General features: G+C 43.5%; 1 protein-coding gene across 1 annotated transcript in view; it reads right to left on the reverse strand.

The window, feature by feature from the left end:
• Positions 1–26,091, reverse strand: part of B4GALNT1 (beta-1,4-N-acetyl-galactosaminyltransferase 1) — a 241,814-nt gene that overhangs the window by 119,386 nt on the left and 96,337 nt on the right. The window contains exon 2 of the mRNA XM_040425765.1: positions 4,954–5,157. Coding sequence (XP_040281699.1) covers positions 4,954–5,156 — 203 coding nt within the window. The 5' untranslated portion in view covers position 5,157. The remainder of the gene's footprint in view (positions 1–4,953; positions 5,158–26,091) is intronic.

Genomic DNA, 26,091 nt, shown 5'->3' on the forward strand with positions numbered 1-26,091 from the left:
TAAAAGGAAAAAGCAGCAACAATGCCACAACTGCAAAACCAGAATCCCTAACTCCACCCCCCCCCCCCCCTTTACCAAACTACCCCTTCTGGCCTGACGTATGTCCGAAATCGTACCGATTCCCACCTACCTATCCTTTTAATTACATCGTCACCTAACCCCCATCTAGCTGCCTCAGTCGCCGCCCCCAATTCTAAACAAATGGCTGGAAAAACCGGACTCCCCTACGCCAAATTCGGCCAAACACCGCCTAAAGACTGCCGCAAACTGAAACCTTGAAAGGAAGGAACCATCTTAGTGAACCAATAACAGGGTTAACCCGTCACCCACCCTATCCCTGGTGAACTCCCGCATACAACATAAAGGGCATATTACACAATCCGGAATTTCAAATAAAACAACTAGTCGCCCCTTTCCTTCCATGTCAATCTTTGACCGCCTAATCACGAACTCCACCCTATCTGGCAACATGTCCACATCATCCCTAAACAGGCTCCCCCTTCTGTCCACCGTCGGGATAACCAGTTCGCCCAACCCCAATGCCCAGAAAAACGCCAGCGAGAAAGCCAGTCTGAACAACCTTGCTTCCCCATCCGACCTACAAACCGTACCCAGCTGCTCCCCCAGCTTAACCAACAGAGTGAATGATACCGGGAGTCGGCCCCTGCCTTTTGCCCGCTGCCAACCCTTCATAGCCCGCGCTACCATAAACGATTTCGTTACATCCCTTAAATTCCTAAGACGAAAACCAGCCCCGCCAAGCAGCCATTCATCCTAGCAACAGACCAACCCTCATCCCTACAGTGCCCAATAAACAACATAGGCATCTCTAAATCCTCGTCACCCATGCCCAATCTAGCTTTCCATTGCTCCCAACACTCCCAAGCCCTACAGTACCGTTCCCACGTACCCGGTGCCAAAGAGGACCGGATAAGGCCCGCTACCGCTGCTCCAGAACGTTCCACAGCGAGGCTGTACACTCTAGCCCCAACTCAGCCGCGCCCGGAGCCAGCTGACTAAACCGGTCCACTGTGAACGAGAGCGAGCATCAGCGACACAGTTATCAACCCCAGGCACATGCACCGCCACCACCCACGCATTAAGTACCAAACACTCCAGCACTAACTTTTGCAGCAACCAAACCACCAATGGCGATGAGGCCGACAAACCGTTCATCGCCTGCACTACCCCGAAATTATCACAATGGAACCGGACTTTTTTGTTCTGAAACTTCCCCCACAATACCACCGCAACGATCGGGAACAATTCCAACAGGGCCAAATTTCTTACCCAACCCTTATGAACCCAACTATCAGGCCAAACTCCCGCGCACCATTGCCCCCCACAGTACACCCCGTACCCGCAACCCCAAGCCGCGTCTGAAAACAAATCAAAATCCACTGCATCCACCACCTCCCCCATAAATAAAGACCGGCCGTTATACTACCCTAAAAACAATCCCCAAACCGCCAGATCAGCCTTAAACTCCCGCCCTAACCTGATTAAGTGGTGCGGAGCCCGGAGCCCCGCTGTCGCCCCTGCAAAAAATCCTTCCCATTGGCATGATCCTGTATGTGAAATTCAGCTTACCCAGGAGCGACTGAAGCTACCCAAGCTTTATTTTTTCCAACCGCCCTGCCCTGGCCACCTCCCACTTTAGATCCTCCAATTTATCGGATGGCAGCCTACACTCCATATTTTCCGAATCAAATCATGATTCCCAAGAAACTCAATACGGTAGTAGGCCCCACAGTCTTTTCCCCCCGCCAATAGAACCCCAAACAACCCGCATAACGCGTTTAACAAAACCGAACAAACCCGCAAATTCGCCGGACCCACGCAAAGGAAGTCATCCAAGTAGTGGATGACAGTTACTACCCGCCAGATCCCTCACCCATTCTAAAAATGAACTGAAGGTCTTAAAATAGGCGCAAGACAGGGAGCAGCCCATCGGCAAACAACGGTCTACAAAAAAAAAAAAAAAAAAACACACCTTTCCAATAACACCCAAGCAAATGCAAGCTATCTGGATGTACTGGCAATAGACGGAATGTTGCTTCAATATCTGTCTTTGCCATAAGCGCCCCCTTTCCGAACCGCTTCACCCACGTCACTGACGTCAAATATCAAATGACGTATAAACCACGGAACATAGAGCCGGGTCTATACAATCATTGACAGACGTTCCCCTAGGGAAGGACAAATGGTGAATTAGCCGGAATTTGTTGGGCTCCTTCTTCGGAACCACCCCCAGATGCAAGTCCGCTAGCGGCGGCGCCGAAAATGGGCCGGCCATCCTACCCAGCCTGACTTCCTTTTCAACTTCTCCGTAACAACCCCCGGGTGCTCCAACGCCGAACGCAAATTCTTTTTAACTAAATGAGCGCCGGACGGAACAAACGGTATCCAAAAACCCGATGCAAACCCATCTCCCAACAACCCTGCCTATCTGGGTACCTATCGAGGTAAGGCCGCATCCTTTCCAGCTGCCTCCCCCTTTTCCAAACCCCTCAGCCCCTCTTTGCTTACCCCCCTTAAAACAACGGGAGGCTCCGTGTGACCCTCCGCAAGTGGAGCATTCGTGCTTAAACTTGCACTTTGCCCCAAACTTGCAGCTCCCTTCATTAAAAAGGAAGCACAGCCCCTTTGCGGATGCCACTGCAAATCCTGACTGCCCCCCACCACTGGATTCCCCCCGAAAGGACTGCCCTGCCCTGACCGGCGCTGTCACTTTCAACCACAAGGCAATGTCCTTGTGGTCCCATTTTATTCCCGGGCACACTGCCTTTCGCTGCCTGAACTGCTCGTCATAACGCAGCCAGGCCATCCCCCCATACGCCTCCCCTATCGCATCTAGGTAACAAAAAAAGAGCGGAGCAGCACTCCGGTTCCTTTTCCCCAATGACACTCGCCAAAATCACGAACGCCTGCAACCAGTTTGCAAACGTACGCGGAATTAACCTGTGTCTCCATCTCTCTTCCTCCTCCTTTCCCTCGTCCTGCTTCGCCCTATCTAAGTAAAATTTTTCTAATGGAAGCAGGGGAAAAATATCCACATACTCCCCTTTCCATATTTTTTCCCTCACCTCATGTTTCAAGTGGGCGCCCAACGGACCCTCAAAACAGACGTAAACCTCACCCTTAGCCCCGTCATACAACCTCGCCACCTCCTCCGGCTTGCGTTTGCACCGATACAGAACTGGACCGTGCATCCGGAACCACTGTCCCAACGCCCCCAAGACACCCAACACCCCATGCCGGTTAACGGGGACCCTCCCCCTCTTCCCAGGCCCGCAATTAATCCTGCCAATCCCCCCCAACAACTGTCCCAGACCCCTGCCTAAATCTGACTGGGACCCTCCTTCCCTGCCCGCTAAGTTAACCCCAAACTGTACTAATGAGCCCTAAGGTGCCTCACCTGGCTGCATGGGTGCTGTGACCCCACCAGCCGCAGATCCTGCATCCCGACGTCCCGGCCTCCTTGAATCCTCTTCCGACAGATGTCCCCTGACTGAGCCAGAGTCAGGGACGTGGATACCAGAGAGCACGTGTCCATCTTCAGAGGAGGCGGAGCCTCCCCCTCCTTCACTCCTGGATGTTCCCGCCGAGGGCCTGCTGCACCCGGTCTCTTGCAGCAGCCCCGTCCAGTCCTCCTTCCTGACATCGCCGAGGGCCCCCAGCCCCCAATCCTTGGGCTGGGGCCGCCGTTCCTGGTCTGGACTCCAACCGCCGGGCAGACCTGGCACAGCCTGCGGGTGGGCTCCGCCGACTCCAGATTCCTCCCACGCCCGGGGGTGCAGGGAAGCACTGGAACATCTGCCACCAGCGGAGGTGTAGCTGTCTCCTCCGCTTCCCCTCGCAGCAGCTCCTGCACTCGGTCCTGAAGCCAACCTTCACCTCGCTCCGCTGCCGCTCTCCACAACTCCTGCAGCAAAACCTCCATGCTAGCCGCCGGTAAGTCAAGGTTCTGGCGCTAACTTGACAAAATGGCTCCTAACGACTGCCGCTCCTCACTTTTTAACCCCTCGGCCACACCCCTTTATTAAATCCCCCAATCTCTGCCCAGGGGGTCTCACTAACCCCCCCCCGTCATGGTCGCCTCTCCTAAAGGCTCCGGCCCCCCAGTCCGGCTCTACTATACCAAGCACAGCCACTATTACCACGGCACTGTGCTTGGAAAGATGCCGGGTGCCAGCTGCGCTCACCATGGATCTGGCGAGCTCGGCAGCTCCCTGAAGCAGCTGATTGGCAGGAGTGCCGAGAATCAGACCCCCGCCAATGTGATAACGATGACTTATCCTGAGGATAGGTGATCATTATCCATTACTGGTTAACCCCTTTAAGTAGAAATCAGAACATTACATGGGAGAACATATACGAGCCCACAAAGAAAACGCCTGTTATATAGGGTCTTAAAAGGTGGTTTCACACTGATTTCTTCCACCAAAATGCTGCTTTTTGTTACCCATTATTGAGCAAACCCCCCCCCCCCAATATCTTACATATTGGCCAACTGAAAACTATAGAACACTTGTAAAAGCTGCATTTTATTTGTAGTGGAATGTAAGACAGTTTCCACACATCTGTGTGGGGCATTGTTTCAGGAGGTACCTCACTGAAGAAAAATATATAAAAAATATAGGGGAAACCTTTATAAGTTACAGGAAATCTTTCTTAGTTGCCCATAGCAACCAGATTCCACCTATTAATTTTCATTGTAAAATGAAAGTTGGAATCTGGTTGCTATCCGCAACCAAGCTAGTTTTTCTTTACACCAGTTTTGATAAATCTCCCCCTATGTGACTGAAAAACACCACCTACTTTTTTTAGTGCTGCAGACAGGAGCTTCAATGGAGCAGCGGCTGAGCATGGGGCCTGGTAACTACTTCATTATATTGCATACTTTACTGTATTTATTCATCTACTACACTTAAAACCGTGCAGAATACATACCGTAGCACTTCATTATTCCATTTTAAGGATATCCCAGCATATTTTTTAAGTGGATGCAATAGACCGCTATTCAGTACATCCTCAGGGGCTTCTCTGTTCCAGACAGCTACCACCTTTTCAGTCTTGCTCCACATGTGAAGGCAGAGGAGGGATATTGGCAACATGACAGCCATAAAAAGGCACAGACTTCTCTTGGCCCGCATTCTGCAAAGAGAAAAACAGAAAATTCTTAGAAGATACACTTATAGTACAAAGAAAAGATAGACACAAAAATCTTAGGCCTTGTGCACATCATGGTTGGGTCATACACCTTAGGGCTCATGCACGCGAACGTATTTTTTTTCCCTGTATTCATATGTTTTGGGTTTTTTTCGCAGCCCGTATGCGTTACCGTTAACTTCAAGGGGGCTGCAAAAACAGAAAGGATTCCATGTGCATTCCGTGTTCGCATGTCCGCGTGCCGTTCATCAAAAATATATCAAAGACATCCTATTGTTGTCCGCATTACGGACAAGGATAGGACTGTTCGATCAGGGGCCAGATGTTCCGTTCTGCAAAATGTGAAATACAGACGGCCGGTACAGCCAACGGTCATGTGCATAAGCCCTTAAAGAGAAACATTCACCGTTCCTGACATGCCTGTTTTAATAGCTACATGCATTCCCCATGTGATAATTCTGGAGCATCTATTCTAATGGCTCTATGTTGTACAATTACTTTTTTTTATTTCTACTAGAAGTTATGAATGAATTGCTAGCAGTCTGCAGTAAGGGTACAGAGCGGTGGTAACCAGTTGGGGGTGTGTACCTGCAGTCTTACAATGGAAGCCCTGATTGGATAGAGCAAGTCTGTGCAGGTACACACCGCCAACTGGTTACCTCCCCTCTGTACCCTTACTGCAGACTGCTAGCAATTCATTCATAACTTCTAGTAGAAATAATAAAGGAATGGCACAACATAGAGACATAAGAATGGATGCTCCAGAATTGTTATTACATGGGGAATGCATGGAACTATTAAAACTTGCATGTCAGGATTAGTGAAAGGTCCTCTTTAAAGAGGTTGTCCAGAATTTTCTTTGTTTTACATGTGTTCCCCTACCTCAGCAGGAGCTGTGAAGAGAGGTATACTTACCTGCTCACTAATTCCCTATTCAGACTCCATTGCTCCTGGGAAGTGTTTACTGGACTTCTGGTCCCTGCACAGACGTGGTCACGTGCACCTCTGCAGCCAATGACTGGCCTCAGCAGAGACCTCTCCACCAAGCGGCACATCACTGATGTGGCCAGTCACTGGCTGCAGAAGCACACACTACTGTATCCATGCAGTTAGTATATATACAGGGACTTGGAAGTCCAGGAACCTTATAGATTATATGTCTCCAATTAAAGGAGTTGAGCAAAGCAAGTCCCTTTTTTAACCGGTCGTGCGACAGTATTTAGTGGCAGGGCCAGTTTTATGTCATGTTCAGCACTTGGACGTGAGAGAAGCAGTGGTGTGCTGGGGTCACCAACAAATTTACTAACATTTATGCCTGGAAGCAGGTGTAAACGTTGCCGAAAAACTACTGTCATTTTCCTCTCCAGGCATATGGTTTGCCTTAGATTTGCCTAATTTATGACTAGGTGCACATCCGGTCAGAAATCAGCTGAATCGTACTGCAGCTCAGGGGGAAATCTAAGACCCTCAATGTCTCCCCAGTGCAGCTCAAACATCTAAGGTTACATCATTATGCATTGCAGTGCTATTACAGATAATACAATTTCAGAGAGTGCAGATGACAAGTTGAGCAGCCAGTCTAGGGCACATCCACAATTCTATTTCTGGAATACTTGCAGGATGAATGTCCTTTTGTCGGGAGCATACAGACTTGACAATGTAGCGATTCACACAATACAGAATCTTATTGTTATAATATTTAAAAATGTCAATAGATACGACAGACAAAAAACCCACACAAGTGCTAAATACAGAGCCATAGTGCCTGCCGCAACCAGCAGTACTATGTATAGAGCCCCAGTGCCTCCCAAACACAAGCAATGCTGCAGCCTGGACCACAGCGTCCGCCGTATACAAGCAGCGCTGCAGCCTGGACCACAGCGTCCGCCGTATACAAGCAGCGCTGCAGCCTGGACCACAGCGTCCGCCGTATACAAGCAGCGCTGCAGCCTGGACCACAGCGTCCGCCGTATACAAGCAGCGCTGCAGCCTGGACCACAGCGTCCGCCGTATACAAGCAGCGCTGCAGCCTGGACCACAGCGTCCGCCGTATACAAGCAGCGCTGCAGCCTGGACCACAGCGTCCGCCGTATACAAGCAGCGCTGCAGCCTGGACCACAGCGTCCGCCGTATACAAGCAGCGCTACAGCCTGGACCACAGCGTCCGCCGTATACAAGCAGCGCTGCAGCCTGGACCACAGCGTCCGCCGTATACAAGCAGCGCTGCAGCCTGGACCACAGCGTCCGCCGTATACAAGCAGCGCTGAAGTAGTTTTCACACAAACGATACAGGATTGTGTCAGGATGCAGTCAGTGAAACTCAAACAATTTCCCAATTGTTTAGTTTTGATACGTTTTCCCACACGCATTAAAAAAACCACAAACAAACTGAAGGTTCACAAACAACATCTCCTAGCAACAATCAGTTAAAAATACATTTCATGCGGACTGAATGCAATCAGTTTTTCACTGAAGCCCTATTCACTTCTATGGGGCCAGGGCTGTGTAAAAAACACAGAATATAGAACATGTACACAGACTCATTGAAATGAATGAGTCAGGATTCAGTGCGGGTGCTATGCGCTCACATCACACAATGCTCCCGCGCGGAAAAACTCGCCCGTGTGAAAGGGGCGATCAGATTCCACCTTTTATTTTCCAAAGAATCTCAGCAAAATGAAAGGTAGAGTCTGATTGATTGCTACAGGCAACTAAACCGGTTTTCCATTGCACCAGTTTTAAGAAATCTCCCCCCCATTTGCATTCTGTTCCTCTGAAGAATATTCCAGTGAACTGAATGTAGGTATTAACCCTTTTCATCCCCACAGGCTGACGTGGGGGGGGGGGATGTTTTTGTGTTGCAGAAAGTTGTGAGGGCACCCTAAACATCCTATGCTAACAGCTAGGGGTGAACAAACTTGTGTTTCAAGTTCGGCGTACAAGGTTCGGGTTATCTAAGAATTCTACTACAGACGGTAAATTATGGTCCGTGGTAGCGAAATCCATAACAGGATTCTTAGATAACCCGAACCTTGTACGCCGAACGTGAAACACATGTTCGCTCATCACTACGAACAGCTGAAGGGCTTCTTACCTGCAACCTTTTACTCACTTTTGCCAACACACAGACAGGCTTTCTGTATTCACAGGTAGAGAAAGCCAACTGCCCTTCAAGCCCTTAAGTATCCGCCCTCCGGGCTAATTGGTTGCCTTGCAGGTGCCTTAATCTATGATGCTGAATAGTCCAGTACTACATTCAAAGGTCTGCTGGTTGCCATTGGAAACAGTCGACAAAGATAGATACCCATGATGGTCACTTTCACACGGTCAGTATTTGTAAGCCAAAATCCAGGAGTGGAGTTTACAAAGATGATAAGGTAGAGCGGAAATATGTGCGGAAAAAGAACGGAAAAAAAAAAAAGTACTGCGGGCAGAACTTCCGTTCCATCAAAAAAAACTGATCTGAGACAGAAATGGATCAAACAGATGCCAAATGTGCATAACTGATGCACAGGATCCGTTTTTTAACAGGATCCTGTTTTTTTTTCTGTTCTTCTGATGGTTTAGAAGAACGCAAAAATAACGGTGATGTGAACTCTCCCTAACAACTGCTTTGCTATTAGGCACCGTATACCTAGCAACTAGTCTGTCTCAAAATTGGACTTTAAAATAAGGAAGATAGTTCAGTGTGCCAGAACAAAAGGGCTCATAGCCCTCTGCCAAGTGCTGCACCCCTTTAAGGCTTGTTTCACATCTACGTAAGGGCTCATGCACACGACCGTTTTTGTTTTGCGGTCCGTTTTTCACGGACCTGTTGTTCCGTATCTGAGGTTTTTTTTTCCTCTGATTTAAGTCCCCTTCCGTTCCGTTATTCCACAAAACATATCCGTATGGTTTCTGTATGCGATCCATGTTTTGCGGATCGGAAACAGTAACTTATTAATCAACAAACACATGAGCAATATGGGCTGGGCATAGCATTTCTACAGTATGGATCCGCAAAATACGGATGACATACGGATGTTCTGTCATTTTTGCAAACCCACAGACTTGAATGGGGCCTCGGACCGTGATTTGCGGACAATAATAGGATATGCACTACTTTTTTACGGAACGGAAATGGAATACACATGGAGTACCTTCCATTGTTTTTGCGGACCCATTGAAGTAAATAGTTCCGCATATAGCTCGCAAAAAAACGGAGTGGACACGGAAAGACAATACGTTCGTGTACATGAGGCCTTAGGCCTCTTGCACACAACCAAATGGCTTTTTCAGTATTTCGTGGTCTGTGTGCATTCCGTTTTTTGCGGAATGGAACAGCTGGCCCCTGATAGAACAGTACTATCCTTGTCCGGTTTTTTTTGCAGACCCATTGAAATGCTTTCCGGCAGGGAACCCAAGGCAGGCTGGTTACAGACTAGCGGGAAGCACAGTACGGCCACATCGGAATAATTAAGCTGCAAGAGTGGTAACGTACAACTAAGGCTACTTTCACACTAGCGTCGGGGCTCCGCTTGTGAGCTCCGTTTGAAGGGTCTCACAAGCGGCCCCGAACACATTGGCAGCTACCAATGCATTCTGAGTGGACGCGGATCCGCTCAGAATGCATCAGTCGGGCAGCGTTCAGCCCCTGCTCCGCTCAGCAAGCGGACACCTGAACGCTGCTTGCCGCGTTCGGGTGTCCGCCTGGCCGTGCGGAGGCAAACAGATCCGTTTGAAGTTGACACCATATGGCTCAATTTTCAAATGGATCCGTCCCCCATTGACTTTCAATGTAAAGTCTGGACGGATCCGTCTGAACAACTTTCTGACTTAGAATTTTTTCTAAACTATAAATGCAGACGGATCCGTTCTGAACAGATCCAAACGTCTGCATTATAGGAGCGGATCCGTCTGGGCAGACACCAGACGGAATCTCTCTGAACGCAAGTGTGAAAGTAGCCTAAAGGAATATATATTACAACAAGTTTGATTGATTTGAACTAATAACTATATTGGATACTAACACCAACACATATGTGTTTAAAGAAATGACATTATTTATTTGAGTACCATAGAAATATCTCCTGGATTTTATTAAGAGACACTTGTGAGATTAACAATACTATCTCCATCTTAATCAAATGGAAACCCTTTATATAAACTCTTCCTTGGGAATATGTGCTACCTCATATATATTTAATTTGTTTTTATTCTTCTTTTAATTAATTTTTTCTCTTATATAATTAGTATCCTTATTGTTAGAATACTGGTTGACCTAGTGATATTATACTATTTATATTATTTATATGTATGTTGTATAAATATATAAAATGTATTAGATAATATTTGTACAAACACTTCTGTCCAATGGTTCCAGGTAGTAGAGTTCCCCCTTACTTTCTATTATTATTAACCAAACTAGCTATCTTCCACAGGGCAGGTTTTTATAAAAAGCCTAGAGAAACCCTTTAAAGCTTTTAATTATACTTCTCTCTTATGTAAAGCTTCATTCACACGTCAGTGTTTTGGTCAGTTATTTCCATCAGTGATTGTGAGCCAAAACCAGGATCGGAGCCTCCACAGACATAAGGTTCAACTGACAGTAGCTCCTTTCCCCTGATGAAGCCACGCTATAGTGGTGAAACATGTTGGGGGAGCTCTAGCCTTTAATTTTTAGATTAGGTTAGGCAGGGATCCTGTCGCGGAGAGAAGTATCTGCAGACTCCTCCGAACCGCGACCACCAGTGGTGGAGAGATATATTTGAGACACATAAAGAAAATAATGATCGATAACCACTAGGTGACCCTTAAACATCAAATTCCATAAAAGGGAAATATACCGCCGAACCAAAGGTGGATGGATATATGCTAGGGTATGCAGAGTATATGGGTGAAATTAACCCTTCACTCTGCTCAGTGATCCTGCTAAACCTAGAATTTTAAAGTTTTCCTTCACTCTCCCGCTCTATGTTATATTTTTAATAATGAAATAAATAAATGTTATATTTTATAATGACCAGAAACGGGAGTCTATTAGTCTAGGTAACTAGACTATTTGAATTATACAAACATTTTTTTTTTTTCCTGGGTCTAAAGGGTCTTTGAAAATTTGAAGAAATGGACATGAATCATGAGGGGCAGAAATGTGAGATGATGGTGGGGGGGCAAGAAATGGAAAGAAATCATGAGGGGCAGAAATGTGAAATGATGAGGGGGGGGGAAGAAATGGACATGAATCATGAGGGGCAGAAATATTAAATGATGGGGGGGGGGGGGGGCAAGAAATGGACATAAATCATGAGGGGCAGAAATGTGAAATGATTGGAGGGGGGGGGAAGAAATGGACATGAATCATGAGGGGCAGAAATGTGAAATGATGGGGGGGGGGCGCCAAATTGTAGATTCGCTTGTGTTGACAAAAATCCTTGCACCAGCCCTGTAAATAGCTAAATGAGGCCGGAAAAAACAAACAAACCCTTGGAGCAGGTTCCTAGCCTGCAAGATGTATTTCAAGAAATAAAAAAATGCAATATGGCGATACAGGACCTCTCCCTCCAGACGGGAAATATTAGGGAGTCGGTTGGACTCCTCAGGGCGACCTACAAAATTATTTTAAAAATCCACAGAAAACACTAAGATAAAAACATCCTGCACGATATGATATACAAATGTGCGGATGTCCCTGGCCATATTATTGAAGAAAACCACAGAAATAAGATAATAATGCACTTAGTAAAGTAGATGCAAACATTATACATGGACAAAGTCCTCACTCTGATATGATAATATCTGAGACACTTAGTCAATATATTTTGATCAAAACACATCTAAGCCCGCCTACCAAGCGCCAAGGTGGTCTCAGGTCAGGCGGGTCCTACGCTAAACCTACCTAAGCCATTGGGCTTCTATGTTCAGGAGCGCAGGCGCCGCACATATGGTGTGCTTCTCCTAGTCACCTCCATGTGCATCAAGCAACCAATGGGATGAGGAGCAAGCACACCCATATGTACCACCTAATCAAGGCGCTCTATTGGATAGGAAGGGCAAAAGTGCAGAGGAATGCTACTCCCAAGATAAAATAGGTGCGCATTTGCAGCACGCCAGACCTGCAGGGTACAGCGACAGTGAGGTCACGGTATGGGCAAATCGAGGGTTACTCACTTTTCTGAGGAGAACCCTGGGCAGGCATGCAACAGTGAAGGAGAGGCAGACACTAGTTCCTCTGGGGGAACACTCTGTAGATAGGGACCAGGCCTGATGGTGTGTGAGGTGCCCTGGATGTTGTAGGTGTTTTGAGTGCCTTAGGTAAGGTCCCTTTAAGGATCGTGACGCCAGTGCCTGTAACGGTGGCACACCGATTTGTAGGAGGATTAAATGAGTACACAGTTGGTGAACCAAACGTTGCTTTACTTGGTGGAAAAGTAGCCCAACTTTGTACAGACAGTTACAGTTGATAATGATGATGCAGTCCCTTGAACAATACTCCACAAGCAGGTTTTCTTTCAATAATGGCAGGTATTAATCATGCAAGATACTTGGAGGGCAAACAGTTAATGCTTTGCAGTGCAATGCTGCTCTATCCCCTTCAGCTATTCTAGCTGGCTGGATCCCAAGGCCCGGATGCCTAATTGCTGGCTTTAATCCTTGGTATATAAATCCTTCCTCCAGTATTGACCCTTGCTCTTTACTTTATAGTACTTCTGCCCATCAGGTTACTTATCTGAACTTGCTGTATTGTCCTTACTGTGAGGGATGCTGCAGGTTGCTCCCAGGAGGTACATCTCTTCTACTGGGGTAATCTTCTGAGCTAACTGAGGCTCACTTGATCTACAGGCAGGCTAGAGTTCTTCACTAGCCTCCTGGTTGTAGCTAGCAGCCAGGGCTATCAAGCTGCATGTCAGGAGGAGGCCCTCAGCATATCTCTGGCTGGTGCCTTCTCACTTCTGTCTTCACAGACTCCTGACTATGAACTAACCCCTCCCTGTCTGGGCCTGAACATTTATACTAGGGGCTCCCTATCTCCCTCTAGTGTCTAGGATGCCTAACTACACCCTAATAGGCCTGCAATGCATAATACAGGGGAAACATTGCATATAAAAACACATAGAAAAATACATTAAATGCATAGTTAAATATAATATTTCTGTCCCTTGTGAGTAGGAGTAACACGTCACCCAATTGACCCTTGTGTAGTGCCCACGCCTACCTAGTGGGACACTACACATTCACACTTAAAGGTGCCACTCCCTCAAGCAAATAGACAAAAAAAAATTCCACAGAAAAAACTAAGATAAAAACATCCTGCACGATATGATATACAAATGTGAGGATGTCCCTGGCCAATATATTGACTAAGTGTCTCAGATATTATCATATCAGAGTGAGGACTTTGTCCATGTATAATGTTTGCATCTACTTTACTAAGTGCATTATTATCTTATTTCTGTGGTTTTCATTAATAATATGGCCAGGGACATTCGCACATTTGTATATCATATCGTGCAGGATGTTTTTATCTTAGTGTTTTCTGTGGATTTTTTTGTCTATGTAGTATTTGCTTGAGGGAGTGGCACCTTCAAGTGTGAATGCGCACCTATTTTATCTTGGGAGTAACATTCCTCTGCCCTTTTGCCCTTCCTATCCAATAGAGCGCCTTGATTAGGTGGTACATATAGGTGTGCTGGCTCCTCCTCCCATTGGTTGCTTGATGCACATGGAGGTGACTAGGAGCAACACACCATTTGTGCGGCGTCTGCGCTCCTGAACATAGAAGCCCAATGGCTTAGGTAGGTTTAGCGTAGGACCCGCCTGACCTGAGACCACCTTGGCGCTTGGTAGGCGGGCTTAGATGTGTTTTGATCAAAATATATTGACTAAGTGTCTCAGATATTATCATATCAGAGTGAGGACTTTGTCCATGTATAATGTTTGCATCTACTTTACTAAGTGCAAATAATTGTGAAAATAATTACAGATAGGGAGGGCTGTTATGTCCTGCTGGACTGCATTTTGGAAGGTAGGGCTTGGTTAATAGCAAGTGTGTATATACCGCCACCCTTTAACCTCTTAGGGACTTGGGACGTACCGGTACGCCACGTTTGCCGAGTCCTTAAGGACTCAGGACGTACCGGTACGTCCTAAGTTTAAAAATAGATTGCGGCAGGGGTTAATAGGAACAGGATGCCCACTGAAATCATTCAGCGGGCATCCTGTCACAACGCCGGGGGGTCATGTGAAATATAGACCTGCAGTTTGCGGCTTTTACCTGCGGTTGCGGCGGGCGGTGCAATCGGGTCCCCGTGCAGCTGTGGAGGGAACCCGATGGCATGGAAGGCAGCACGATGTCTAAGGAAGGTGACGAGCGTGTGGGATCCAGCCCCCTGGATCTTACAGGCCGGAAGCTGTATGAGTAATACTCACTGTATTACTCATACAGCCAATGCATTCCAATACAGAAGTATTGGAATGCATTGTAAAGGATTAGACCCCCAAAAGTTCAAGTCCCAAAGTGGGAAAAAAATAAAGTGAAAAAAAAAGTTGAAAAAATTAAGTTTTCCCCCAAAAAAATTAAAAGTTTCAAGTAAAAATAAACAAAAACGTCATTTCCCCCAAATAAAGTAAAAAAAAAATTGGTAAAATATAGGGAAAAAAAAAAAAGTATACATATTAGGTATGTATAAATAAACAATTTTTTTGTCACCTTACATCACAAAATGTACAACAGCAAGCGATCAAAAAGGCGTTTGCCCAACAAAATAGTACCAATCTAACCGTCGCCTCATCCCGCAAAAAATGAGCCCCTACCTGAGACAATCGCCCAAAAAAATAAAAAAAACTATGGCTCAGAATATGGAGACACTAAAACATAATTTTTTTTGTTTTAAAAAAGCTGTTATTGTGTAAAACTTACATAAATAAAAAAAAAGTATACATATTTGGTATCGCCGCGTTCGTATCGACCGGCTCTATAAAAATATCACATGACCTAACCCCTCAGATGAACACCGTAAAAAAAAAAAGAAAAAACTGTGCTAAATAAACCATTTTTTGTCACCTTCCATCACAAAAAGTATAATAGCAAGCGATCAAAAAGTCATATGCACCCCAAAATAGTACCAATCAAACCTTCATCTCATCCCGCAAAAAATTAGACCCTACCTAAGATAATCGCCCAAAAACTGAAAAAACTATGGCTCTCAGAATATGGAGACACTAAAACATGATTTTTTTTTGTTGTTTCAAAAATGATATTATTGTGTAAAACTTACATAAATAAAAAAAAGTATACATATTAGGTATCGCCGCATCCGTGACAACCTGGTCTATAAAAATATCACATGATCTAACCTGTCAGATGAATGTTGTAAATAACAAAAAATAAAAAAGGTGCCAAAACAGCTATTTGTTGTTATCTTGCCCCCCAGAAAGTGTAATATACACTCACCTAAAGAATTATTAGGAACACCATACTAATACGGTGTTGGACCCCCTTTTGCCTTCAGAACTGCCTTAATTCTACGTGGCATTGATTCAACAAGGTGCTGATAGCATTCTTTAGAAATGTTGGCCCATATTGATAGGATAGCATCTTGCAGTTGATGGAGATTTGAGGGATGCACATCCAGGGCACGAAGCTCCCGTTCCACCACATCCCAAAGATGCTCTATTGGGTCGAGATCTGGTGACTGTGGGGGCCATTTTAGTACAGTGAACTCATTGTCATGTTCAAGAAACCAATTTGAAATGATTCGAGCTTTGTGACATGGTGCATTATCCTGCTGGAAGTAGCCATCAGAGGATGGATACATGTTCTCATTCTGTTTACGCCAAATTCAGACTCTACCATTTGAATGTCGCAACAGAAATCGAGACTTATCAGACCAGGCAACATTTTTCCAGTCTTCAACAGTCCAATTTTGGTGAGCTCGTGCAAATTGTAGCCTCTTCTCCTATTTGTAGTGGAGATGAGTGGTACCCGGTGGGGTCTTCTGCTGTTGTAGCCCATCCGCCTCAAGGTTGTGCGTGTTGTGGCTTCACAAATGCTTTGCTGCATACCTCGGTTGTAATGAGTGGTTATTTCAGTCAACGTTGCTCTTCTATCAGCTTGAATCAGTCGGCCCATTCTCCTCTGACCTCTAGGCATCCACAAGGCATTTTTGCCCACAGGACTGCCGCATGCTGGATGTTTTTCCCTTTTCACACCATTCTTTGTAAACCCTAGAAATGGTTGTGCGTGAAAATCCCAGTAACTGAGCAGATTCTGTAATACTCAGACCGGCCCGTCTGGCACCAACAACCATGCCATGCTCAAAATTGCTTAAATCACCTTTGTTTCCCATTCTGACATTCAGTTTGGAGTTCAGGAGATTGTCTTGACCAGGACCACACCCCTAAATGCATTGAAGCAACTGCCATGTGATTGGTTGACTAGATAATTGCATTAATGTGAAATAGAACAGGTGTTTCTAATAATTATTTAGGTGAGTGTAGAGCAACCAAAAATCATATGTACCCTAAACTAGTACCAATACTGCCACCCTATCCCGTAGTTTCTAAAATAGGGCCACTTTTTTGGAGTTTCTACTCTAGGGATGCATCAGGGAGGCTTCAAATGGGACATGGTGTCAAAAACACCAGTCCAGCAAAATCTGCCTTCCAAAAACCGTATGGCATTCCTTTCCTTCTGCGCCCTGCCGTGTGCCCGTACAGCTGTTTACGACCACATATGGGGTGTTTCTGTATACTAATAGAGTTTTGTTTGGCTGTTAACCCTTGCTTTGTTACTGGGAAAAATGGATTAAAATGGAGATGAAATTTCAGAATTTAAATTTTTTGGCAAATTTTCCATTTGCCAATAACTCTTGTGGAACGCCTAAAGGGTTAACGTTTGTAAAATCTGCTTTGAATACCTTTAGGGGTGTAGTTTCTTAGATGGGGTCACTTTTATGGAGTTTCTACTCTAGGGTTGCATCAGGGCGGCTTCAAATGGGACATGGTGTCAAAAAAAACAGTCCAGCAAAATCTGCCTTCCAAAAACCGTATGGCATTCCTTTCCTTCTGTGCCCGTACAGTAGTTTACGACCACATATGGGGTGTTTCTGTAAACTACAGAATCAGGGCCATAAATATCGAGTTTGGTTTGGCTGTTAACCCTTGCTTTGTAACTGGAAAAAAATTATTAAAGTGGAAAATGTGCCAAAAAAGTGAAATTTTGAAATTGTATCTCTATTTTCCATTAATTCTTGTGGAACACCTAAAGGGTTAACAAAGTTTGTAAATTCAGTTTTCAATACCTTGAGGGGGGTAGTTTAAAGAATGGGGTCATTTTTGGGTGGTTTCTATTATGTAAGCCTCGCAAAGTGACTTCAGACTTGAACTGGTCCCTAAAAATTGGGTTTTTGAAAATTTCTGAAAAATTTCAAGATTTGCTTCTAAACTTCTAAGCCTTGTAACATCCCCAAAAAATAAAATATCATTCCCAAAATAATCCAAACATAAAGTAGACATATGGGGAATGTAAAGTAATAACTATTTTTGGAGGTATTACTATGTATTATAGAATTGGAGAAATTGAAACTTGGAAATTTTGCAATTTTTTACTAATTTTTGGTAAATTTGGTATTTTTTTATAAATAAAAATGTTTTGTTTTTTTTACTTCATTTTACCAGTGTCATGAAGTACAATATGTGATGAAAAAACAATCTCAGAATGGCCTGGATAAGTTAAAGCGTTTTAAAGTTATCAGCACTTAAAGTGACACTGGTCAGATTTGCAAAAAATGGCCAAGTCCGTAAGGTGAAATAGGGCCGAGTCCTTAAGGGGTTAAAGCTGATGTCCTACTAAAAATTTATGATATTGCACTTAAGGCAGGGGATAAATCACTGTGAGTTCTGGGGGATTTTAACAAAACGTAATGGACGTAAGATTATATAGATGTAAAAACGGGAATATTCAAGGGCCCTGTATGGGATTTAAATTAAAAAAATATCACTGAAGAGGTGGGATGGATTGATATTTGGAGGGTTATGTACCCAAACTTACTGAAATATTCGTGTTTTTCAAAGACTCACAGGAGCTTATCACGGATTGATTTAGTTTTCACAAATGAGAAAGGTTCACTAGATATTGTAGGGGTGAAATATGGGCATAGTGGAATTTCGGATCACAATCCAATTAATATAAATATTAAAACACAAAAAATAAAAAAAAGAGGGATGAATATAAATATAGGATGGATAAATATGATGGATATACACAGTAAGATCTTGGGAGAGATAGTAGAGTTCTTCGAGATGAACGATGGTTCAGCGGCAGTTAATATCATATGGGAGGCTGCTAAGGCCTTTATCAGAGGGATTATTACAAAATATACAGTAATATATAAGAAAGGAATAAGAGAGAAAATAACAAAATTGAAAAGAGACGGAAAAAAGTGAAAAAAAGTATATTGAAAACCCTACAGAGCAAAATTATACCGTGTGGATAGAGAAAGCTTCTGAATTAAAGGACGAACTGCTTTTACTGGCAGAACAGCAGAAAGAAGGTAAGGGATAATTATATATATGCACACATACCTGGAAAAAAATTTGCGGCCTTGGTAGCGGCCCAAACAAAAAAAAATTATTATATCCACTGCCTAGTTGATGAATTGGGAAATAAAAATACTGAACAAACCGCCAAAATAGAATTACTTCAAAAATATTTTGCTGATATATACAGTAGCAAGATAAATAAAAATTCAGAGCAAATACAACAGTTTCTGGATGAAATTACTATCCCTAGGTTAACAATAGATCAACGTAAGTCCCTGGAAGACCCTTTAACCCCTTTTAGAAGTGAAGGATATGTTAAATAGTATAACAAAGAACAAGGCCCCAGGAATGGATGGCATTCTGTTTGAGGTGTATGCTCAATATAAAGAAATAATAATCCCGAAACTGCTTATGATGTGGGAGACCTCGACCGAGAAGCCTCAATTACACTTATTTTAAAGCCGGGCAAGGATCCAACTTTAATGGACTCATACCGTCCTATTTCATTGATCACCACTGATAATAAAATACTAGCTAAGTTTTTGGCAACTAGACTTAGGAGTGTGATCTCGGTGCTTGTTCATGAGGATCAAACGGGGTTCAGGTCAGGACAAACCACTACAGAGAACATTATGAGATACTTTATGAATACCCAGATTGAACCCACAAATTGCGGAGAACGGTTGATTGTAACTATAGATGCCTCAAAGGCTTTCGATACGATAGAATGGCCCTTTTTGATTAACACAATAAAGAAAATGGGATTTGGTGACCATTTTGTTACATAGGTAAAGCTATTGTATACTGAAATTTCTGCAAGGGTGATAGTAAATGGAGGACATTCGGGTAGCATACCAATTGGCAGAGGGGTTAGACAGGGATGTCCTCTCTCCCCTCTGCTGTTTGCTATAGCTATTGAGCCACTTGCGGACATGATTAGGGAAGATTCAGGAATTGTGGGGTTCAGATATGGTACTCATGAGGAAAAAATTGCTTTATATGCGGATGACATTATGTTATTTGTGGGTTCACATGGATAACTCACTAGGATTTTTCAAGTATTTGAGCAATATGGTAAACATGCTGGTCTCAGTATGAACTGGTCTAAATCAGCATGTATCCCGATTGATCCCCTGAACAACTTCAGACCGGGACTGTTGGAAATTGGGACGATTAATGAACCTCTTAAATACCTGGGAATTCAGATCACCCCAGACCCCAATGATTATGTCCAAATGAATGTGGTTCTTTTTTTTTGATTATTCTTTCTTCTTCTTTTTTTTTTTTTCTATTTTTTTCTCTCTTGTAGGGGCAAGCGGCGGGCAGGTGGGGGGGATGGAAAACTATATATAATCTAAGAATAAATTGATTGCTGACCTAAGATTGTAATGGTTGGAAAAATTGTAATAAAGATTTATAAAAAATAATAATAATAAATTGAAAAAAAAAAGAAGTACCGATTGATGATGCAGCATGTTCATCGGCAATCGTTAAAGGGCATGTGCCACGAAAAAAATATTCTACGTTTTTCAAACCAGCACCTGGATCTGAATACTTTTGTAATGGCATGTAATTACAAATTTAGTATAGCCATAGGGTTAACTAACTGAAATCTATCTGTATAGCGCCACCTGCTGTTTGCTCTTTTTCTAATTTAGAAACATAGAAACATAGAATGTGTCGGCAGATAAGAACCATTTGGCCCATCTAGTCTGCCCAATATATCTGAATACTATGGATAGCCCCCGGCCCTATCTTATATGAAGGATGGCCTTATGCCTATCCCATGCATGCTTAAACCCCTTCACTGTATTTGCAGCTACCACTTCTGCAGGAAGGCTATTCCATGCATCCACTACTCTCTCAGTAAAGTAATACTTCCTTATATTACTTTTAAACCTTTGCCCCTCTAATTTAAAACTGTGTCCTCTTGTGGTAGTTTTTCTTCTTTTAAATATGCTCTCTTCCTTTACCGAGTTGATTCCCTTTATGTATTTAAAAGTTTCTATCATATCCCCTCTGTCTCTTCTTTCTTCCAAGCTATACATATTAAGGTCCTTTAACCTTTCCTGGTAAGTTTTATCCTGCAATCCATGTACTAGTTTAGTAGCTCTTCTCTGAACTCTCTCTAGAGTATCTATATCCTTCTGGAGATATGGCCTCCAGTACTGCGCACAATACTCCAAGTGAGGTCTCACCAGTGTTCTGTACAGCGGCATAAGCACTTCACTCTTTCTACTGCTTATACCTCTCCCTATACATCCAAGCATTCTGCTGGCATTTCGTGCTGCTCTATTACATTGTCTTCCCACCTTTAAGTCTTCTGAAATAATTACTCCTAAATCCCTTTCCTCAGATACTGAGGTCAGGACTGTGTCAAATATTCTATATTCTGCCCTTGGGTTTTTACGCCCCAGGTGCATTATCTTGCACTTATCCACATTAAATTTCAGTTTCCAGAGTTCTGACCATTCTTCTAGTTTTCCTAAATCCTTTTCCATTTGGCGTTTCCCTCCAGGAACATCAACCCTGTTACATATCTTTGTGTCATCAGCAAAAAGACAAACCTTACCAGCGAGGCCTTTTGCAATATCACTTATGAAGATATTAAACAAAATCGGTCCCAGTACAGATCCCTGTGGAACCCCACTGGTAACATGACCTTGTTTTGAATGTTCTCCATTGACTACAACCCTCTGTTGTCTGTCACTCAGCCACTGCCTAATCCACTCAACAATATGGGAGTCCATGCTCAATGACTGCAGTTTATTGATAAGTCTTCTATGTGGGACAGTGTCAAAAGCCTTACTAAAATCTAGATATGCGATGTCTACTGCACCTCCACCGTCTATTATTTTATTCACCCAGTCAAAAAAATCTATAAGATTTGTTTGACATGATCTCCCTGAAGTAAACCCATGTTGTTTTTCATCTTGCAATCCATGGGATTTTAGATGTTCCACAATCCTATCCTTTAAAAGGGGTTTCCATTAATTTGCCTACTATTGATGTCAGACTCACTGGTCTATAGTTGCTCGATTCCTCCCTACTACCTTTCTTGTGAATGGGCACGACATTTGCCAATTTCCAATCTTCCGGGACGACTCCTGTTACTAATGATTGGTTAAATAAATCTGTTAACGGTTTTGCCAGCTCACCACTAAGCTCTTTTAATAATTTTGGGTGTATCTCATCAGGCCCCTGTGACTTATTTGTCTTCACCTTAGACAGCAAACTTAGAACATCTTCCTCTGTAAAGATACATGCATCAAACGATTTATTAGTCATTCTTTCTAGTGGAGGTCCTTCTCCTTTTTCTTTTGTAAAAACTGAACAGAAGTATTCATTAAGGCAGTCGGCTAGCCCTTTATTCTCTTCTACATACCTTCCGTCCTTTGTTTTTAATTTAGTTATTCCTTGTTTTAATTTCCTTTAAAACAAGGAATAACTAAATTAAAAACAAAGGACTGAGATGGAAGCACATGCTCAGTTCCATCCTTCAACTGCCACCATCTGCAATAGAGAAAGGACATGTCCCCTAAACTGGCAATTAAAATAAATCTAGCAGAGCAATAGGAGCAATGATTGGGGAGATCTCTGAATCCATATGAGGTACAGGACTGGTTCTAGCTTTGTTAGAAATAGACTGTCATGTACTATGTGATTTTCATTTGTTACCTTAACCATGGGATACCCCCTTTAAGTGCAGTAGGTATCTTTAGTATGGTGACAGACAATCATTAATACAAACGTTCATTCCATACAGTTTTTATTAGTTTACACGGGAGATATGATGTCAAAAATAATTTTTAATGTCGCATAAAAGTGGGTGTTTTGTGGGCATTCTGGTTTGTTTTGGGGGCTTTCCTAGGTTGTCCTCGGGGCGAGCCTAAATGTCACGATGTTTCCTTTTCATATGTTGGTAAGTATGAGGATTTATTCTGAAACCAACAGGAAAAACAATCATGTTTCATGGCATGCTGTGTAATGGAAACATGATTGTAGATAAAACAATACTCCAGAAAACATTAATTGCTTACCGGTAATTGTTTTTCTCGAAACCCATGACAGCACCCATGCGAGAAGGTTCTCCCATGCGGGAGAGGAAACCTGAGGATATAAAAAAAGTTCACACCCCCACCACACCTCAGTGAATTACAAGTAAAAGACCTTCCGGAGGCGTGAATAAGAAAAAAAATGATGTTAAAAGAGGTTAGAAAAAAGTAACCCTATGGCAATTTATTTTCCTAGACTTAACTGGGATCTTAATCATGAAAATTAACAAAAAGAAAAGAGCTTAAACGCACCATATTAACGTAAAAGGGTTGGGAAAATTTGGGTTGCTGTCATGGGTTTTCAAGAAAAACTATTACTGGTAAGCAATTATTGTTTTCCCTTCACCAATATAAACTCAACTATGAACAAAACATTTATGGGGGGGGGGGGGGGAACTACTGCTCCCAAAGGATGCATCAGCACCCAGATACAGCTATAAAGTCTTATAAAAGTATTGCAGAGATGACCAGGTGGCTGCTCTATAACTTTGAGAAAGAGAAGCATCCGCTCTCTCTGCCCAAGTAGTAGTGACCACTCGAGTAGAATGTGCACCAAAACCCTCGGGGACAGGAAGTCCCAAGGATACATAAGACATAGATATGGTTTTTGGAGGGCAGATTTCACTGGGATAATTTTAAGTTGCCATGTCACATTGGAAGACCCACTGATGCACCCCTATAGTAGAAACTCCCAAAAAATGACCCCATTTTGGAAACTACGGGATAAGGTGGCAGTTTTGTTGGTACTATTTTAGGGTACATATGATTTTTGGTTGATCTTTATTATACTTTTTGTGAGGCAAGGTAACAAAAAATAGCTGTTTTGGCACAGTTTTTATTTTTTGTTATTTAAAATGTTCATCTAACAGGTTAGATGGGCGCGTAGCCTGTTCGGGCATGTTAGAGGACGCGATACTGAGAGGCTCCCGTCCTGCCTCCTACAATCATCCTCCTGCTATATTGCCAGCTGACAGCCTAGCTGGCCCTCGGAATACTCCCCTGGGTGTGCTGACCTTGCCTGCGCTGACATGAAGCGCGCGGGAAAGAAAGAGAAGGAGCAGAGACACTGGGACTCCTTCACCGCCGAGGCAGAATTGACTATTGAAAGCTGGATCATTCCACTCCGTATCCGTAGCCCATCTCCAAAATTTAGAGCAATAGATTTCTGCAGAACACTTTCCCTGTAGTAAACCACGTAACTTGGTCTCGGCCAGGGAGATACGATCTGGGTCATAGTAGATAAGACCTAGAGCTCTGAACCGAATGAAGTTGTCACTCCCCCCTGAAAACATGTCCGGGAGTTCAAACTTAGGTTCAGGACAGGCCTGGTAAGTACTACTGAAACCAGCAGCCTGTGATCCCTGGATCTAAGTGCAGAGGTCGGCTACCTCCAAAGACAGACCTTGCAATTGTCCAGCCAGTGCAGCGATAGGATCCATAGCCTGACTTACACAGACAAAAAATTACGGTTTGCAGCGGTTGATAATGTCACGGTGCAGTGTGGTAAATACACTCCATACTAAACACAGAAGGGAAAAGGAATTAGGCCTGGAACCTAGGGAAAGGGAAATGGTCACACCTAGTGAGTCCTTACACCGAGCCCTGATTGCTATCAGTATGAACAAACCTTGATGGTAGGAATGTTCATACACAGGAACCTAAGCCCAATCACACCCTAACAGGGCCCTGCAGATAGTGTCAGGACACGGATGGCCTATTCCATCCCAGATGAAGGAATAGGAGACCCCCTCAGGCCTAATATAAGGAAGTAGGGGAAAACAACAAACAACAAAGAAGATACACTTAACTTCCAAAAGTATGCCGACGAGCAGGAACTCGGAGAGAACCAGCACTCCCACAAACAAGGAGCTATCAACCGCATAGCATGATGGGTGAGGCCAGACTAAATAGAGGAGATGGAATGACCACTTAAGCTACACCTGAGACAAGAGGTGTGGTCATCGCCAGCAACAACACAGAAAAGTGAAACCAAAGGGGCTGTCAATCATGTGCAGCCAGTCTCCTCGATCTTCTAGTCCCTGTCACAGGCGGGACCATGACAATCCTCTTCTATTCTTACTGATGCACAATTGAGTGTACTTTATAAGGGATTGTCATTTTCCTCAACGAGTGGAACTAATTGGTTCCAATTAGAAATTGATTTACGACGTCTATGCCGTAATATTCAGCTCAAAGTGTGGTTTTCTGATCCTAGTCATAATAAACATGATACTGTTTCTAATGCTAATGTTGAACTCACTCTTAGGCTAGATGCACACGAACGTTGTTTGTTTCTGTGCCCGTTCAGTTTTTTTTTGTGGATAGGTTGCGGACCCATTCATTTCAATAGGTCAGCAAAAAATGCGGACAGCACACTGTGTGCTATCCGCATCCATATGTCTGTCCCGTAGCCCCGCAAAAAAAATATAACATGTCCTATTCTTTTCCGTTTTAGGCATTGTTACAATGTATCCGCAAAAAAAAACGGATGGCATACGGATGTCATCCGTTTTTTTTTTTTTTTTGCGAGTCCACAATTTGCAGACTGCAAAACACATACGGTCGTGTGCATGTAACCTTTAAAAGATGAATTTACATCTTAAGAGTGATTTAACTCCACAGGTCAACACACCAGCACTGGACACATTTAAACGGGTCTAACACCCTCACCTCTTTTGGAGTGCTGCCTCAATTTTTGTTCTTTGGACATTATCTGTGGATTCGTACCTGGAATCTAGGAGGGATTGCTCCCAACTTAACCTCAGAAGAGTGTGCTGCTGTTGTAACAGCCAAACACAACTCAATATTTATTGCCTTGTTTTTTGTTTGTGTATATATATATATATATATATATATATATATATATATATATACACACACACACAATTTCTATATACATATATATTTATATTGGACTCAGCAAATAAAATCAGTGTTGCAAACATAGTGAACAAACAAAAATGCAGCAAGATCTGTCAGAAGTTTCTTGGCATAGAAGGAAAGATTCCTACATTAATAATTCCCTATTGCCAACAGAACATTTTTGATAGCTCCCAAAAATGTTGCTGGTGTTTGCATTATATATACAGTACAGACCAAAAGTTTGGACACACCTTCTCATTCAAAGAGTTTTCTTTATTTTCATGACTATGAAAATTGTAGATTCACACTGAAGGCATCAAAACTATGAATTACCACATGTGGAATTATATACATAACAAACAAGTGTGAAACAACTGAAAATATGTCATATTCTAGGTTCTTCAAAGTAGCCAACTTTTGCTTTGATTACTGCTTTGCACACTCTTGTCATTCTTTTGATGAGCTTCAAGAGGTAGTCCCCTGA

The sequence above is a fragment of the Bufo bufo genome, chromosome 3, assembly GCF_905171765.1.
Source record: "Bufo bufo chromosome 3, aBufBuf1.1, whole genome shotgun sequence".
NCBI classification, from domain to species: domain Eukaryota; kingdom Metazoa; phylum Chordata; class Amphibia; order Anura; family Bufonidae; genus Bufo; species Bufo bufo.